At 37.0% G+C, this 18,538-nt stretch overlaps 1 protein-coding gene across 6 annotated transcripts in view; it reads right to left on the bottom strand.

Moving 5' to 3' along the window:
- Positions 1-2,830: 2,830 nt before the first annotated feature.
- Positions 2,831-18,538, bottom strand: part of ELF1 (E74 like ETS transcription factor 1) — a 103,952-nt gene continuing 88,244 nt past the window's right edge. For all 6 annotated transcript variants that reach the window (XM_068526347.1, XM_068526348.1, XM_068526345.1 and 3 more), the window contains 4 exons: positions 14,610-14,693; positions 13,684-13,876; positions 12,291-12,734; positions 2,831-4,724 (listed from right to left, as the gene is read on the bottom strand). In XM_068526347.1, the coding sequence (XP_068382448.1) occupies positions 4,130-4,724; positions 12,291-12,734; positions 13,684-13,876; positions 14,610-14,693 (1,316 nt within the window). In that variant the 3' untranslated portion in view covers positions 2,831-4,129. The remainder of the gene's footprint in view (positions 4,725-12,290; positions 12,735-13,683; positions 13,877-14,609; positions 14,694-18,538) is intronic.

Here is an 18,538-nt window from a genome sequence, read left to right as displayed (position 1 = left end):
GAGGACAAGAAAGCAGGGGGCCACAGCTGATGTGAAACAGAGGACTGTGAATCACCTTGAAGAGCCTAGTCATGAAACTGGATCAAGTAGCTGGATGACACTTCGGCTGATCTCTCTTTAGGAGTGAAATCATGCTTCCTGTAGGTGTGAGCATTTGGGGAAGTATGTGTATGGGAAGAAAGCTGTGTATAGATGACTGTAGGCTATATCATTCCTCCCTTATTCCTTGCTGTGGAGTCCAATTTTGTTTGACTGTCCATTTCCCCAACACATGACTAAGTCATCTATGGTAATCCTGCTTCCTTGGCCAGCACTTGGTTTAGGAAGGGGTATATATGACCAGTCTAGCCAATGAGCTCTGAAGAGATGGCTGCTCAGGGTGCTCTGGGAAAGGTCTCCTTACTGATAAACAGAAACATAGAAGAACTACTGCAGCTATCTTGCCACCACAGCAGAAGCCATCCTGGAAACTAAACCAAAATACTGAGAAAAGCAGAAAGATGGAAGAAATCTGGTTGCTCAGTATCACTACTGTGCTCCTGAGTTAACAAACCTGGAAACCTCTGAACTTTAGACTTCTAATTTTGTACTATTTAATAATTTTGAATAGGGTTTTTTGGTTCCTTGCAATTGAAAGCATCCAAATCCTATCTGACAGTATGATTTGGAGAGTAAAATTTGAAGATAAGGCTGGTGGGATCAAGAAGAGGTGAAACCATGCAGGGCCTCAAATCCAGCTGAGGATAGTAAGAAACCACTGAATGGCTTGATACAATTAAATGCACCCCTGTTGCACTGGGGAAGAACACATTGAAGGGGGACAAGGTGAAGACAACAGAGAAGGAGAACAGTGATCTTTAGATAAAACTTGGGGGAACTCCAACCTTTGAAAAAGTCTCTGGAGCAACCCAAGAGGAACACTAAGAAATTATTATAAAGGCAGGAAGACGACAGGAAAGAGTTGGGCACAAAAGTAAAGGCAATAGAGAGTTTAAAGGAACAGTGAGTTATAAAAGGTTATCAAGTATTGGAGAGGTCAAGAAAGAGAAGAAGGGGGGGAACTTGGCAATATGGAAGTTGATTCCTTTTTAGTGACTTTTGCAACAGTAATTTCAGAGTAATAGGGCAAATGTACTACTACAGTGTGTTAAAGAATGAATGGATTAATGTCCACTGACAGAGGAATGGATAAAGAAGATGTGGTACATATATACAATGGAATATTACTCAGCCATCAAAAAGAATGAGATAATGTCATTTGCAGCAACATGGATGGACCTATAGATTATCATACTAAGCAAAGTAAATCAGAAAGAGAAATACCATATGATATCACTTATATGTGGCATCTAAAATATGGTACAAATCAACGTATCTACGAAATAAAAACAGACTCACAGATACAGAGAACAGACTTGTAGTTGCCAAGGAGCGGGAGGGGTAGGGGAGGAAAGGAATGGGAGTTTGGGATTAGCAGAGGCAAACTATTACATATAGCATGGATAAACAACAAGGTCATACTGTATAGCACAGGGAACTATTTTCAATACTCTGTGACACACCACAGTGGAAAAGAATATGAAAAAGATATAGGGACTTCCTTGGTGGTCCAGTGGTTAAGACTCCACACTTCCACTGCAGGGGGCGCAGGTTTGGCTCCTGGTCAGGGAACCATGATCCCACATGCCAAGCGGCCAAAAAAAAAAAGGAATATATAAATGTATAACTGAGTCACTTTGCGGTATAGAAGAAATTAACACTGTAAATCAACGATACTTCAATGAAATTTTTAAGAAAAAGAATGAATGGAAAGTGAGGAAAGCAGCACGTTTATAAGTTAAGGACAGTGACAGTAACATTGCAGGTACTTCCTTAATACATGTTGAATCAATGATTTGATGTAGAAAGGCCACGTACTGAGTCAGAGTTATGTCCCTGTTCAGGAGTTCAGTATGGTGAGATTATATTAGGGGTTGCATGGCTAGGGTTCTAAGGGAGGAAAACTTTTCCTTGATCCTCTTAGGGTCCCTGGCTGGGCCTAAAACTCAAACTGACAAAGACATTAAAGAAGAAAAGCATACAAATTTATTTAAGTTTTCCGTGACATGGGAGCCTCCATAAGGAAATGAAGACTCAAAGAAATGGTTAAGCCTGAACATTTTTATACTAGGTTTGATGAAGAATGGAAAGTCATAGAAAAACAATGGAACAGACGGGTATGAGCTAAGGGTAGTAAACTGGAGAAAACTAGCAAGGCCTGTTCCTTCAGATTCTTCTGTGTTTCCCTCCATCTTCAGAGATAAGAATGCTCCTTTAAAAATCATATTTGGGAAGAATATTAACTGACATGAGGAAATGAATAAGTGGAAGTTACTACTGGGTATACAGGTATTGGATTGAGATTTTAATTTTGTTACATTTTTCTGTTTCTGTGTTTTCCAAGTTGAACAATTAACTGATCTAATTTCTAATTAGAAAACTTGTTTTTTAGAGTGTGTTTAATATTACTGCTGGGAACATTTTATTTTCTAATTTTTGGAGCTTCGTAATCCATTATGTCGTGTCTGGAAACTACCATTTCGCATGGTAGAAAGGAAAAATGAGAGGATGACATTCTGCAATTCTAATCTAATGGAGGCTGTTATATAAACGTTTAATAACACTGTAATACTAGCAACATTGTCTGTATACTTGTTCTTAAGGAACATTTTCTTGAAAACAAAAACACAGAATTTTTACATGATTTATTTAATAATAAACCAATTAAAGATACAAAAACGTTTAGAGGATTCCAAAATTTAAATTTTTGTTTAAATACAAATTCACTCTGTAACATGAAAACATATAACATTAGACCTCTAAACATAATGATTCTTTCATCTACAAAAATTTTTTTGCTATACTAGAAAATTTGCAGAAAACAATTTTTCTTGTGAAATTAAATGTACATTATTTACAGTTGAAAAAGTAATCTAAAAACTATTTCATTTCAGAAACTGGGATATATAATGTATATCTTTGTATGCAATTCCCCCTCCCCCCACTCTCAATAAAAAAAATGATCCAAAATATAAAGCAATTATGCTTTTATAGCAAATGACTACTCAGCCAGATTAGCTCAAGGCTTGGTTGCTTTCTGGGGCCTTAAAGAGCCCTGACTCTTTCAGAATAGCAGTATATCATTTAGCACTCAGCAACATAAGTTTTTTACTAGTGGACCACAGTGCACAGTGGCCTAAAGAGTTAATGAACAAAGTATTTAGGAGGAGTTCAGGTTCAGAGCAAATCTTAACAGGTAATAGAAAAATGAATTTTGTAGGGTCATTAATTTTTCTGCAATATTTTAGCTATATTTACATTAGGAGATAAGCTTAAAACATAGGGGTTAGAATCATAAAATTTAGAACTAGATAGGAAATTGGAGATCATCTAATCTAATCCAATACACCCCTCCTCTTATGATGCCCAGAAAGATCAAGTGGCTTGCCCAAGGTTACACAACTAGTTAGTAGGAGAGCCACTCTTAGGCTGACGCTTTTATATTATCCTGCTTCTGAAACAGGTTCAACCATATCATGGGCACATTTCGATTTTTAATGTTATATTTTACATAGTCATAGTTCAATATACAGTGCAACAAACTAAAGTCGATCTAAGTGAAATCATAATTTTAACAAGGCATAAAATAGGTGTCTTGCATTTGAAAGAGTCAAGACTTAACCTATACAAGTGGAATGAAAATAGCTCCTATATAAATTTCCTGATGTCATATTTAAGTACTGTATTTACAAAAGAATCAGAAAAGCTACTATGATGTAAAATTTAAAAAGAAACTTTAAAAATGCTTATGATATAGCCATTGAAAAAAATCTCAAAAGAATGTCTTCATAGTATAAAACGCCTGTTCCTTCACAATTGAATTCTGAAACATGTGAAGAGCAAAAAGAAACACTTGGGTTTTCCTCCCTCATCTAACAAAGTCAGAATTAACTCTAAGTTATTATTTTTAACAAGTAACTATAAAATTAGGAACATTTGGAGAATTTACCTTAGAATCAATCAATAGTTTGCATACAACTGAAAATGTTCAATTAAAAAACCACCATCCGTAATTCCTTTGGTATATTACTTAGAAAGAGTTGGGTTCCAGCAGTTCGTTTTTTATAGCCACCTGAGAGGTAAATCCATTGGATACCACCATCACATAAGGCTGTGACTGCTGCTCAGTTTCCCCAGTGCCTTCTTTCAAATTATCTTCAACCTCCTTTTTCTCTACTTCCTGTATATGAGTTTTTGTTTCTTGAGCTTTGATAACGGAAGTGATTACAGTGCCAGGTGGGTGAGTAACCAGTTGTGAATTGCGAGGAGAAAAGGTCACCACAGGTGTGGTAGCGCTGAAGGACGGAGACGAAGCCACGCTGACGGTTCCATTGCAAATGGACTGAACATTGCTAGTAAGAACCTGCTGTACGTGGGCAGGACTCAGGACAATGGAAGGAGGAGAGCCCGGCTTCTGCGACTGGAGCACAACATTTTCTTTCAGTACTGTCATGGGCTGTGATGATGGAATGGCTTGTAAGATAAATTTCTGAGATCCAGCACCTGATGATGGATCTGTGCTGGCTATAACTGTTGTGATTGGCACTGTCTGAAGTGTTACTGTGTGCAAATGCTGATTCCCAGGAGATACGACCACAGGAACTTGGGCTGGAGCCTGTATAGTCCTATTGAGATTATGAAATAAAAGTGAGGAAATTAGCATATTCTACATTGTTTAAAACTTAACATTTGACAACTCACTTTGACAAAACATGAGTTATTCATTTCAAATGCTCCTTCCCATATTTTCAACACAACATAAACATTGTGCCAGACCCTGCATTAAACACTCTACATACAGAAATCCCAACACAAAACTCTCAGTCCATTAACTATGATACCATCTGGTGGAAAAAAAAAGTCTATACGAAGTGCTGTATTAACACAAATGGGGATGCAATTTTGTTGGGGGAGGAGGATATAAAAATGTTTCCCAAGGAAGTCATGTATAAGCTGCCTGAAAGAAAATTAGGGACTTTTAAATAAACATATTGGATTTACTATCATTTTAATATTTGAGGGGTAATGTCATCAATATACCCAACCAAATTACCAAACTTCACATGATTATAATTGTTTTCAACCTGTTTTTCTATATATAGAGAAAACAATTAACTAAAATAAAAAACACTTCAATCTTAAATGTATATGAGAGAATTATCAGAAGAATTTTAATAATTCATGGTTCATATTACATAAAACAAGTCATGAATATAATTAACTCATGAGGGTTCTTTAGGCTGGCAGATAGAACAAAAAATAAGGCCAAACCTTGGCAAAAACAGGCGTGTTTTAGCAGTTTTCTCAGCTCAAGTAATTTTCACAAATTTTAGTCATAAAGATACAATTTTAACATAAAATCCTTTAACGTAAAATCCAGTTTACGTAAGGTTGTTAATTCCACTTATTGAAGAAAGGTACATAAATGATATTATAAGTCAATCTAATTTTAAAAGTTCACAGCTGTGAAGTTTATAGTTATGGCCATTGTTAATATAAAACAAATGCTGTTGAAAAAACTCAGCATCTGGATCTCAACTGTGTTTCCTCTGAATTCTATAAAGCTATTTTACAAAAGAGAGATGATTGCTATTCCAAATGGCTAGGAGCTGGATTAGTCCCCGTAAACCAAATGTTAATTATTGCCAGGAGACTATCACAGGTAAATTTTAGCAAGTTACAATTATGTGGCCTGTCACATGTGAGAAATGAAATTCTGGAGGAGAAGACAAATGGGCTAGATGGAAAGATGACTCAGCACAACTCAAGAGAAGTTCAAAGGAAGCAGAAAGACGCACGATAACTGGAGCCCACCCATACACGTAGGATACTGATTCCCAAGTTCAGTTTGCCACCACAGTCACCACAGTGAGGAGTAGTCTACAGCAGGAGATCGGCAGCTCTGTTGAAGGACATTGCTAGAAGAGAATGTGAGTCAGGTAATGAAGATTTAATAGGCTGGCAGGGTATGGCCAGATGTACTAATACTATTGGGCAGGCAGGGGTGAGTTGGAAGGATACAGAATAACTTCGGTAACTAGGGCACTTTTCCAAAATACACTGTGCCTCCCCTTCTTCCCTGCCTGCCTGAATCAGGATACCTTGGGTGGAATCTAAGCCTGCAAATGGTAGCTGACAGATACCATTTTTTAAATAAAAAAGACCCAAGGGCTTCCCATGCCAAGAGTTCATGTACATGTACATATAGATAAAAAAGAACTTGGCATATAGGAAGCACACAGATTGTATCTATAAATATGTATAGCCTTGCCACCCTATAAGTATTATCCCGATTTTCCATATGAAAAAATTAATGCACAAAGTAGTTGAACAGCTTGCATAAGGTGAGCAGTTAGATAAGAAAAGGGGTCATTCAACTGCAGAGCCTATGTGCTTAACCATTACAACACACTGTCACTTCTGAAGTCCTGAATAACTTCAGCCAAAGATGAATACTTTCTATTAGATCTTTAAACTGTAGGGAGTTACAACCTTTAATACACACCCCTCCCCTTCCTCTTTCCCTCTCTCAGATGTGGCATGAGCAATAATGTACTTTGAAAATTTCCATATTGCTCATCAGGGCTACCACTAGACTTTCAATGCTTTCATTCAAGTCAGAAAAAGATGTCTCTTTCCTGAACACCTGACTGCCATCTGACAGAAAATAACACCTGACTGCCATCTGCCAGAAAATATATATACTGAGACATATATATATATATATATATATATATATATATATATATATATATATATATATATATCTGCAGATATATATCTTCAATGTAAATATATTAGCTTATTTGAACAAATTCTAAAACAATAAATTTTCACTAAAAATTCAGAGATTAAAGGATTAAATATTACGCAGCCTTTTCCCAACCAGAGGAATTTTAAATTATTTTTTTCTTAGTTAATGATTAAACTGTCAGTTGTGTCTCGTTATATTATATAACAAAGGTTATATTACAGTTAACTACTTTTAAAAAGTTTAAGCTGCTTGTAACCAACTGGTACAATACTGGTAATTTAAAATTCCTCAAACTTTCTGAAGAAAGATATATACAATATAATATTTGGCTTTTGCTGAATATAAGATGTCAGAAAGTGTCATTTAATTGTTACAACCACCTGTAAGCTTAAATAATACCATCTTCATTTTATAGATGAGGAAACAGACTCAGAATAGTTAGTTAACGTGATCCAACGTCACATCTAATAATTAACAAGGCTGGAGGGCGAGGTTATGCCCACATTCTTCCTACTCCATTACACTGCTTTAAAATGTATAACGTATACATTATACATTTTTAGAGGCTAATTTATTTAAAAGACCCTAAGACAAACTATTAGTACCTGGATAAACATTATAGAGAAATAAGTTATACTGGGTTGGTATATGGACTTGCAGGTTTACCAAGGAACAATTTTAGGAAAATATTTTACCAGAGGTTTATTTTTGTGAAGCCAAAGTTAAAATTTGTAAAACTGAGCATATATACCCTAAATCAATTAAGAAAAGTTTAATCAATTTCAATATAGATATAGCTGGCCTTCCATATCCACAGTCTCCACATCTGCAGACTCCACCAACCTCTCTGTTGGAAAATATCCACGCCCCCCCAAAAAAATTTCCAGAAAGTTCCAAACCACAAAACTTGAATTTGCCACATGCTGGCAACTATTTACATAGCACTTACACTGTTTTAGGTATTATAAGTAATCTAGAGATGATTTAAAGTATATGGAAGGGTGTGTGGCGCTTATGTGCATATACTATGCCATTTTACATAAGGGGCTTGAGCACCCTCAGGTTTTGGATTCCAAAGGGGGTTCTGGAACCAATCCCCTGAGGATACTGAGGGATAACTCTATGTGCAATTATGTGAGATAAAAAGAAAAGAGCAAAGGAAAAAATTGAGAAAAAATATGTTGCTACTTCATTGTAAATAAGTGATAATTCATGTGATTATGTGAATTAACTGACAGTATGGCAAATCATTAAGTTCACTGCTTTAGACTAAACTGCTTGCATTAAAACACTATCTCCACCAGTTACTAGAAGTGACCAGGCTCCGTGGCCTCTCCTTGCCTCTGTTTCCTCAACTGTAAAACAGGAATATTACCTACACCTCACTAAGCAATAAGGATTTTCTATACATTAATATATGTAAAGTGTATGAAATATAGAGAGTTCTTTGAAAGTATCAGCTCTTGCTGTATATTAATTTAATAATTAATCTAAATTTAAGTCATAAGTATTTGACCTTCCCTCAACTATAGAAAAAATATTTCAAAGGTCTTTGATTTTATTAAAAAGTAGTCAAGAAAGATATAGCCAAATTTCTGTTACTTTTCTTAGGAGTGATAATATGATTATTTAGGATGTCTCTATTCTTTTTTTTTTTTTTTTAATTTATTTATTTATTTGGCTACCTTGGGTCTTAGTTGCGGCTCATAGGACCTTTTAGTTGCAGCATGCATGTGGGATCTAGTTCCCTGACCAGGGATCGAACCCGGGGCCCCCTGCATTGGGAGTGTGGAGTCTTAACCACTGGACCAGCAGGGAAGTCCCAGGATGTCTCTATTCTTAAAGAGTGTATACTGAAGTATTTAGGGGTGAAATGTCATGGTGATGTCAACTGACTTGACAAATAGCCAAACAGGAAAAAAAGGGTATAAATAAATATAGAGAGAAAACAAATAAGGCAAAATGCTATCAACTGTGAATCCAGGTGGATGGTATAGGTGTTCAGTGTACTATTTCAACCTTCCCATATTTTGAAATTTCTCATAGTTAAAAGTTGGGATAATTACAGTGAAAATAAGTAGGATTTGGGGGAGGAAAATAAAATATAACCAAATGAGAGAAGAATTTTATTTTAAAGTCAAATGAATGATTAAGAATGTATGTGGGGGGGCTTCCCTGGTGGCACAGTGGTTGAGAATCTGCCTGCCAATGCAGGGGACACGGGTTCAGGCCCTGGTCTGGGAGGATCCCACATGCCGCGGAGCAACTAGGCCCGTGAGCCACAACTACTGAGCCTGCGCATCTGGAGCCTGTGCTCCACAACAAGAGAGGCCGCGACAGTGAGAGGCCCGCGCACCGTGATGAAGAGTGGACCCTGCTTGCCGCAACTAGAGAAAGCCCTTGCACAGAAACGAAGACCCAACACACCCAAAAATAAATAAATAAATTAATTAAATTAAAAAAAAAAAAAAAGAACGTATGTGGGGCTTCCACAGTGGCATAGTGGTTAGGATTCCTCCTGCCAATGCAGAGGACACGGGTTCGAGCCCCGGTCCGGGAGGATCCCACATGCTGTGGAGCAACTGGGTCTGTGCGCCACAGCTGCTGAGCCTGCATTCACTCTAGAGCCCGCAAGCCACAACTACTGAGGCCCGCGCACCTGGAGCCCGTGCTCTGCAATGGGGGGTGCCGCTGCGATGAGAGGCCCGTGCACCACAAGGAAGAGTAGCCCCCGCTCTCTGCAACTGGAGAAGGCCCACGTGCAACAGCGAAGACCCAACGCAGCCAAAAATAAATAAATAAAATAAATTTATATAAAAAAAATACAGAATGTATGTGGATACATACGTACATTCATATAAATACATAATTTCTACAAGAAGAAATTGTGTTTGGGAATTCCCTGCCGGTCCAGTGGTTAGTTCTCGGAGCTTTCACTGCCATGGGCTCGGGTTCAATCCCTGGTCAGGGAACTAAGATCCCTCCCACAAGCCGCACAGCATGGTGAAAAAAAAAAAAAAAAGAAAAGAAAAAAATTGTCTTAAAGTTTGAAAAGTTAAATTTTGTATTTCTTCATTTTATAAGTAGTCCACTTAGAGAACTCATTATTCTAAAAGGAGATAAAGAATGATCATATACACTACTTCAAAATAAATTCTATAAATATGAAGGGGTGTTATATGTCAGACTATGTTAGGTGCTAGGAAAAGGACAATGAATAGAATCTAGCTCCTACAGATTTAAATGTATAGCAGGAGACAGGCATTAAAGTCACCTGAAACACCTGGTTTATGTACCAGAACGTGGTACAGGCAAGAAGTAAGCTTTAGCTGGAGAGCAAGGAAGGAATTATGAGTAGAGTGAGAGCTGGCAGTGAAGGCTACAGAAATTGGACTGCACTCTGTGTGCAAAACAGATCTAACAAAAGCTGCAAGAAGGCACTATCACGAATGCTGACTCTTGAGCCCTTAAACAAAGAATGGCTCTGGTCAGAAACATCACATAATGATATGCATCGGTAACATGTAGGTTGCAAGAGAAAAAAATAGGAGAAACAGGAAGCAGGCAGAGAGTCCACAGAACTCTGAGACTGTGGAAATGAAGATTCTGAAAGGTACACCAAAGACAGTTTGAAAATCAGAGGTAGGGAGTGTAATTACAATGTTTTAATATCTGGCAGTGAGTCTTACTCAGAAATTGACATTCAGAGTAATAAACTATCCAATATAATACACAATTTACTATCTTTCAGAGCTAAAGGTATGTGTTTTTGTTGCTCTTGTTGTTTTTCTTCTGGTTTGTTTTTATTCTCAAGGTCTAAAAAGGAAACTTTGATTAGAGATGCTAGAAAACAACTGAATCAGTCCAAGAAGGGAGTCCCAGTGATCAGCTGTGGCCACTGTATGTTTCATATCAACACAAATACATACAATGATAAGATGACAAAGAGCATAGAAACCAATGCGAGGAACCACATAATTTCCATTAGATATTCAGTCATCGTAAGTAACCAACAGAACTTAGAGGAAAATAAAACATTAAAAGGAAAATATAGAGTTAAATAAGTACTGCTTTAATTAGGATGGAAAAAACGTGATCTTTCTACTCCTTACAAGTCAACGATTTAAGAGAATTCAATTCTCTTAAATCAAACTTGTCAAAAGTTTAAATGGACCGTACAAGGAAGACTGAATCGTCTATAAGGCTGTTTTGATTCTAGGTAATGTATACTTCAAGATCAACTGAACAAAAACCCAGCATTTATATTCTAGAATATACAACTGTAAGATTGAAGTCAGCTTATGAAAATAATCAAAGAATCATTTTTACTGGATTTGGAAGGGCTCCTATATTTTATTATAATTCATGTTCTGGAAATTCATGGCAGTAGAAATGGAAAAACAGAACCTGAAAATGTCCATCTAATTTTCTGCCTTCCTCCCTTTTCCCCATTCTAAATCAGTCAAGACCAGTCCCAAGTGTCTGCAATAGAGCAGTCTAATTTGTTGTTTCATGTCTTTTCTGGGGTTATGAGGCAGATTTGATTTGATTAAACCACAAAACTATTCTTCCAACTCTGCCACTCTAAAAGCCTGAAAAAGAGGACCTTCGATTCTTGGCCTCCAACCTGTTTGAACTTTAGAACTATTCTGGATACTATCTGAGAAGATAGTATCTTCCCAAGGACTAATGTGTATTTCTTAGAACTCAATGCATTCCAAAGGGTCATGATATGTAAATTTATGTTAAATTTCTACAGCTTCTAACTCTGTTTGAAAAAAGATCTGAAACTATTCTCTGGATTTTCTTGTATGTGGACCCCTTCTTACATGGATCAATTCAGTTACACAAAGCTATAGAGAACTGATTCAAATTGATTGAATAACATCAAGTAATGTCAAAGTTTAAAAGTAAGGAATCAGGGTCTTCCCTGGTGGTGCAGTGGTTAAGAATCCGCCTGCCAATGCAGGGGACACGGGTTCGAACCCTGGTCCGGGAAGATCCCACGTGCCGCGGAGCAACTAAGCCCATGCGCCGCAACTACTGAGGCCACACACCCAGAGCCCGTGCTCCGCAACAAGAGAAGCCACCGCAGTGAGAAGCCCGCGCACCACAACGAAGAGTAGCCCCCGCTCCCTGCAACTAGAGAAAGCCCACGCGCAGCAACGAAGACCCAACGCAGCCAAAGAGAAATAAAGTAAATAAATTTATAAAAAAAAAAAGAGTGCTTTAAAAAATAAATAAATAAATAAAAATAAGGAATCATTGATACAATCACAGGACTGATGCAACGCTGCTGAAACAATCTGTTGACCAAGAGTTCTAGCTTGACATCTATATAATTTTTATTTTCACTTCTGAATCCTGACACGTTTAACGACGACTCTGGTCAGAAACATCGCACAACGATCTGCACCAGTAAGTTTAGTTTTCTCACCTAATACTCTGAACGGAAGAATTTAATGTTTCATCCTGCATGCTACTGGTTGCTTCTCCTTCTGGAACAGCTTGTACTGGCTGTACTACATGAATAGTCCGGAAGAGCTGGGTAGGATATGGAGTCTGTGTGGACTGCATTGTCCTAAGAACCTCTGATGGCTGTGCAGGTTCCACAGGATCTTTGGGTTTTGCAGCTTTAGAATTCCCTGGTTTTAGAACTGTAGTGGCTCCTCCTTTTATCCCTGGACCTGAAGATACTCTCGATCGACTTGCCTGGTTCCTACTCGAAGTGGTTGTTGAAGACAGTGATGGATCTGAAGACTCTATGCTGGAACTTGGATCCTCATCATCTATATAAATAAGGTCTTTCGGCATATCCTTAAACTGATACACCAAGCGCTGACCTTCTACTTTTGCCAGAATACCCCTTTGGTAATAGTACCTATTCAAAGCAGACAATTTCATCAATATTGTATTCAGTTATACATAAACTAAAATAATATTCAACACAATAAAAATTTCTTAATCATAAACAAAAGTTTAAAGCTGGAAACAAACAGGTGAGAAAAGACTTTCTAAATGAAGGGTAGTTATTTCTCTTCCATAGCTTAATTATAATGTCCCTAACCTGTTTAAATTTGCTTCAGTAAATCTGAAACAGTTTTCTGTATAAAACTTAATGATGTACAAATAGAAATGATTCAAATTCTGTCATTTATTTTAATTAAATCAAGGACCTAAAAAGTGTGTGAGTTAAAAAATAAAATGCCAACTGTAACTAAATAGTTCTGGTTTAAAAAGGTTACCAAGTTCTCAGATCACTGATATTTCTAATAAATCTTTCTCAAATACACCCAGATCCTGAAGACTAAATGACATGATCACAAGAAAAACAAACTAAAAGTGGGTTTAAGTGATACATTTGTTCAACATTTTCACAATGGCTAATATTATGCTCGAAGCATTAATTTATTCCAACACAATATATTACACATCATACCTGAGATTCATGTTTAAAAATGCACCCTCTTATTCAGTACCTGCATTACCACTAGTTGTTACTTTGTGCTGAACTTAAGTTTAATGACTCAAAACATGTGAGCCTTGTGGTCAATTTACAATTTCTGATGATAGCTTAACATTTTCTGATCCCTTCATAAATAAAGTATCTCGTTTGCATGAAGATTTGGGGGGAGGAAAGAGAACATTTTCCCAGATTGGAATACGATTTCAACTTAAATACATACTCATTTCTATAAGAAGTGTGGTTTTAGCCCTTCAACAATAAAATTCACCATTTCTTTAACCCACGCACTTTTTAGAAGTCACCTACTTTTCAGTATTTAGGAACCGCTACTGGTCACACAGTGAACTATGGAAGCCTCACGTACCTGAGGGCTCTTCCCATGGTCTCATAATTCATGTCAGGCTTGTTTTTGTGCTTCCCCCACAACCGGGACACTGCTTTAGAATCTACCAATTTAAAAATGCCTTTTTCTCGCTGGGTCCACTTGATATATTTAGGACAAGTAGCTTTGTCCTGGAGCAGTGCCAGTAAAAACTCCCAAAGATAAATTGTGTTTCCTGAAACAAAAGCAATTTCTTTTTAACTGCCCAAAATTTCATTTGAAAGAACACAATAAAACACAACTAAAGGTCTTCTTAAGTTCCATCTATAATTATACAAACATACTACACAGTTCAGTTAGTACTGGTGATATAATGGTCATAATTTTTAGGGTCTAACATAGATCTTTTTATTAGTCCCGTATAAGATGTCTGAACAGAGCAATCCTGCCAATTAGATGTGTGATGACTTAGGGAGAAAGCATTTTGAGACAATTTTTTTTTTCACCCTCTTTAAGAACCGTTATTACGCCGAAGAAACTGAGAAAGAGTTGTACAAAACCTTTCAATAGTTGTTCTTTTTATATAAAGAGCCAGCAGATTAGCCTTAATAATTTTCTTCAAATTTGGGCAGCAGTTATGAAAATACTAAAACTCCAAGACAATGTAATAAAGTGTCTATGAACTGAAAACCTAACGTGGCTGAATTCTTCCAAGAGGCTCTTTATTAAATGAAAGGATGGATTATTTTGAGAGGTAAGCGAAAATCTCCTAGATGGATTTCTTGGACTACATTATTACCAGTCCTTCTACAGAAGGTGGCAACCGTATCTTATAAGCACGTGGCAGCAATAAGATCCATTTCAATAAAAGCTGGTGGTTTCTACTTACAATATGCAGACATTTTAAAGCAATCTGAATGTCACTTGACCCGTAAGTATTATAGGGAAGTTACAGTAGTAGTACTTACCCTTCCCATCTTTGTTTTTCTTCCTCACAGATATGTTTGGTGTACTGGCTGGGGAATCTGGTCGTGGTGGTTTAGTTTTTCTCCCTGAAATCACAATGGCTCTACATAAATATGTGCCCTCAAAAGAGAGAGGGAATGGACAATTTAGCTGTTTATAAATGCTGTTTTGTCATTGATCCTAAATTTCAAGTGCCAAATATTTTATACATGGAACACATATATTGGTCTCCTAAATGCTATTTATTAAAAGGAAAATAACTTCAGTAAAAATTTGACATTAACTTAGGTTAGATCACACTTTTACGTAGAAAACAATACTTTGGCTCATTTGTAAAAATGAGGTTAAGTTTAAACTTTACATTTTGTCTTTGAGGTGACAATACTGCCAGTGCTTTCTTAAAATCTGGGGGAATTTTCTTGATGCTGATAAAACTTGGGCTCAAAAAATAAGCCACACAGGTTTGTCTGCCTCTTGGTTAGTTCTCAAATACTGGAAACTACCCAAAACTTATAGAGATATAAAAAATAAGTGAGGCTAAATTTTTGTGAACCAGTCAATTTTTATTTTCTTGTGCATTTTTAAACATCTCATTCTTCTATATTTCTTTCAGTTTACGGCAAACAAATTTACTTTATGATTATCCATCATCCAGTCCTAAACAAGTCCAATGCAACAGAGTTAAACTGTATTTTGTGCAGCCTTAGTCTGGGTCAACCAACTATTCTAAAACTGTGTTTGTGATCTTTTTTTGCCACTTATCTAGAACCACAACTCGGCAGCAACGTTGCCTGTGATTTAGGTTAAGCTGATGATGCTGTCTGAACAGACTACTACCCTGTATATGAGAGACAATGAAGATTAAGCATAAATAGATACTTTAGTTAGTACCATTTACCCCTACATTCTTGAAGCTGACTCTCTGATCTTAGATCATAAGGGTGAATGCTGGAGGAATATAATATAGGCAATAATTTAGAAAAGCAGAATTCTAGAGCTAAAGTCGCAAGGTTAGTGACAATACATCCCAAGACAAACTGAATAGGAAAATGTTTCTTATTTTGTTTTTTTTTGTTTTTTGCCCATGCCGCGTGGCTTGTGGGATTGTAGGTTCCCCAACCAGGGGTTGAACCCAGGCCCTGTGCAGTGAAAGCATGGAGTCCTAACCACTGGACTGCTGGGGAATTCCCAGGAAAACATTTCTGAAGTTAAGGTAAGAGTCAAGGAGAAGAGGGTCAAAAAAGTTACTCTTAAGGCCAGGCCCCTCTTGAAACTACCAGATGTATAAACGTAGACCCTAGGAGCCTGATGTCTCAACTTCCATCATTACAGACATCTGCAGAGAACCTCTGCATGACACAGAGACTTCTAGCTAACTGTGTTCATGATAGTAAGGATTGGGAGAAGCCAGACTTCAGTTAGCTCCTATCCTTCCTCCCATCTTATTTTGTGCTATTTATTGACTTGCTCTGATAGATAATATTTTCTTTATCCCACAGTTTTCCTCCACTCGTTTTAGTCATGGCAGATACTGTCAGTAGCCTGCCCAATATCCATCCTCTCCATCATCTTCCTTACTGTTCACGGTGGCGATGTACACAGCTCCACATGAATTACAGATTAGTTGGGTATAGAAATTCTGGTAACAGTTATTTCTTCTCAGTACTTTGAACATATCCAGCCCTTCTAGCCTTTACTGGGAGTTTGTAAGCTGCCAATCCAATAATCAATCCTCTTCAGGTAATGTAGATCCTCCCTGGTTGGTTTGTTTCTTCTTCTTCTTTTTTTTTTTTCTTCTCCTTTTTTGATGGGGTGTGGAGGGGAGTCTTTGATGTTCCACATTTTTACCATAATATATTTAGGCTTGGATCTATTTTAGTTATGCTACTCAGGATTCACCATGCTGGGATTAACATCATTCTGGAAAATTCCTCAGTCATTATCTTTGAATACTGCCTCTTCCTCACTCTACACATTCTCTCCTCCTAGAGCTTTGATTAAACATGTAGACCTTTTCATGCAATCTTCACATCTCTCTTTCATATTTTTTACTCTACATCAGATCTATATTGGAGCTCACTAATTCTCTCTTAAGCAGTGACTCATTTGCTGTTTAACCCATATATTACGTGTTCTATTTGGTCCCTTATCATATCAGCCTTTCACCGTTAAATAGGATGTTAGTCTTTCACTTTCTAAAAACAGCTTTATTGAGGTATAACTGATACACAATAAACTGCTTATGTTTAAAGTTTACAATTTGATAAGTTCTGACATATGTATACACCTGTGAAACCATCACTACACTCAAAGATAATAAACATATTCTTCGACCCCAAAAGTGCTTTGTGCCCTTTTGTAATCCTTACATCTCACCTATCCCCACCCTGCCCAATCCACTCATACATTTTCTGTCATTATAGATTAATTTACAGTTTGTACAATTTTATATAAACAGAACCATACTCTTCTTTTTTGGCAGAGGGGGAGGGAGTCTGGCTTCTTTTCCCTAGCATAATTATGTTGAAATTCATCCATTTTTGTTTTATGTATCAATGGTACATTTCATTTCATTGCTGAGTGGTCTTTCATTGTATGGATATACCACAAATTTGTTTATCCAATCAGCAGCTGATGGACGTTTGGGTCATTTCCAGTTTTGGGCTACTGCAAATACAGCTGCTAAGAACCTTCATTCATGCATAAGTTTTTCTATTAAATGTATGGCTTCATTTCTTTTGGGTAAATACTGAGTAGTAGAATGGCTGGGTCACATGTTAAGTATACATTAAGTTTTTTAAGGAACTGCCAAACTATTTTCCAAAAATATTTCCTCCATGCAGGAAGGTGGGGTAATCATAGGGCTCACCTCATTGGTTTCCTGTTTCCCAGGGATCACTCACTTTTGTTGACAGATGTCCACCACTTTCTTTAGTACCATTGCTTCATATATTTTATCTGTGGTTTTAGCTGTTTCAAACAGGAGGGTAAATCCAGGTTCTGTTTTTGTTGTGTTTTTTTTTCCAGCTTTATTGATATATAATTGACATATTGTGTAAGTTTAAAGGGCACAACATGATGATTTGATATACTTATATATTGCAAAATGATTACCACAGTAGGGTTAGTTAACATATCCATCACTTCACATAATAATCACCTCTTTTTTGAGAACACTTAAGATCTATTCTCTTCGAAATTTCCATGGTCACCATGCTTGTACATTAGTCCCCAGAACTTACTCATCACATAAATGGAAGTTTATACCCTTTGACTGACATCTCGCCATTTCCTCCACCCCGCAACAAACACCATTCTTCTCTCTGTTTCTATGAGTGTGGCTCTTTCAGACTCCACATAAAATGATAGCATACAGTATTTGTCTTTCTGACTTATTTCACTTAGCAGAAAGTCCTCAAGGTCTGTCCATGCTGTCACAAATGGCAGGATTTCCCTCTTTCTCACAGCTGAATTATATTCCATTCTGTGTATTTATATATCACATCTTCTTTATCCATTCATCTGTGGATGAAGACTTAGTTGTTTCCAAATCTTGGCTACTGTGAATAATGCCGCAGAGAATATGGGAGTGCAGGTATCTCTTTAACATCCTGTTTTCACTTCCTTTGGATATATACCTAAGAAGTGAGATTGCTGAATCATACGGTGTTCCTAGTTTTAACTTTTTGCGGAACCTCCATACTGTTTTCTACAGTGGCTGTACCAATTTAAATTTCCACCAACAGTGCAGAAAGATTCCCTTTTCTCCATATCTTTACCAACACTCTATCTCTTGTTTTTTCTATCACTTTTTCTAGCCATTCTATAGGTGTGAGGTGGTATCTTACTGTGGTTTTGATTACACTGCCCTGATGATTAGTGATATTGAGCATCTTTTCATGTACCTGTTGGCTGTTTGTATGTCTTCTTT

The sequence above is a fragment of the Eschrichtius robustus genome, chromosome 18, assembly GCF_028021215.1.
Source record: "Eschrichtius robustus isolate mEscRob2 chromosome 18, mEscRob2.pri, whole genome shotgun sequence".
Classification (NCBI taxonomy): Eukaryota; Metazoa; Chordata; class Mammalia; order Artiodactyla; family Eschrichtiidae; genus Eschrichtius; species Eschrichtius robustus.
Note: the sequence above shows the minus strand (reverse complement) of the source record. Positions and strands in the feature narration are given on the sequence as shown.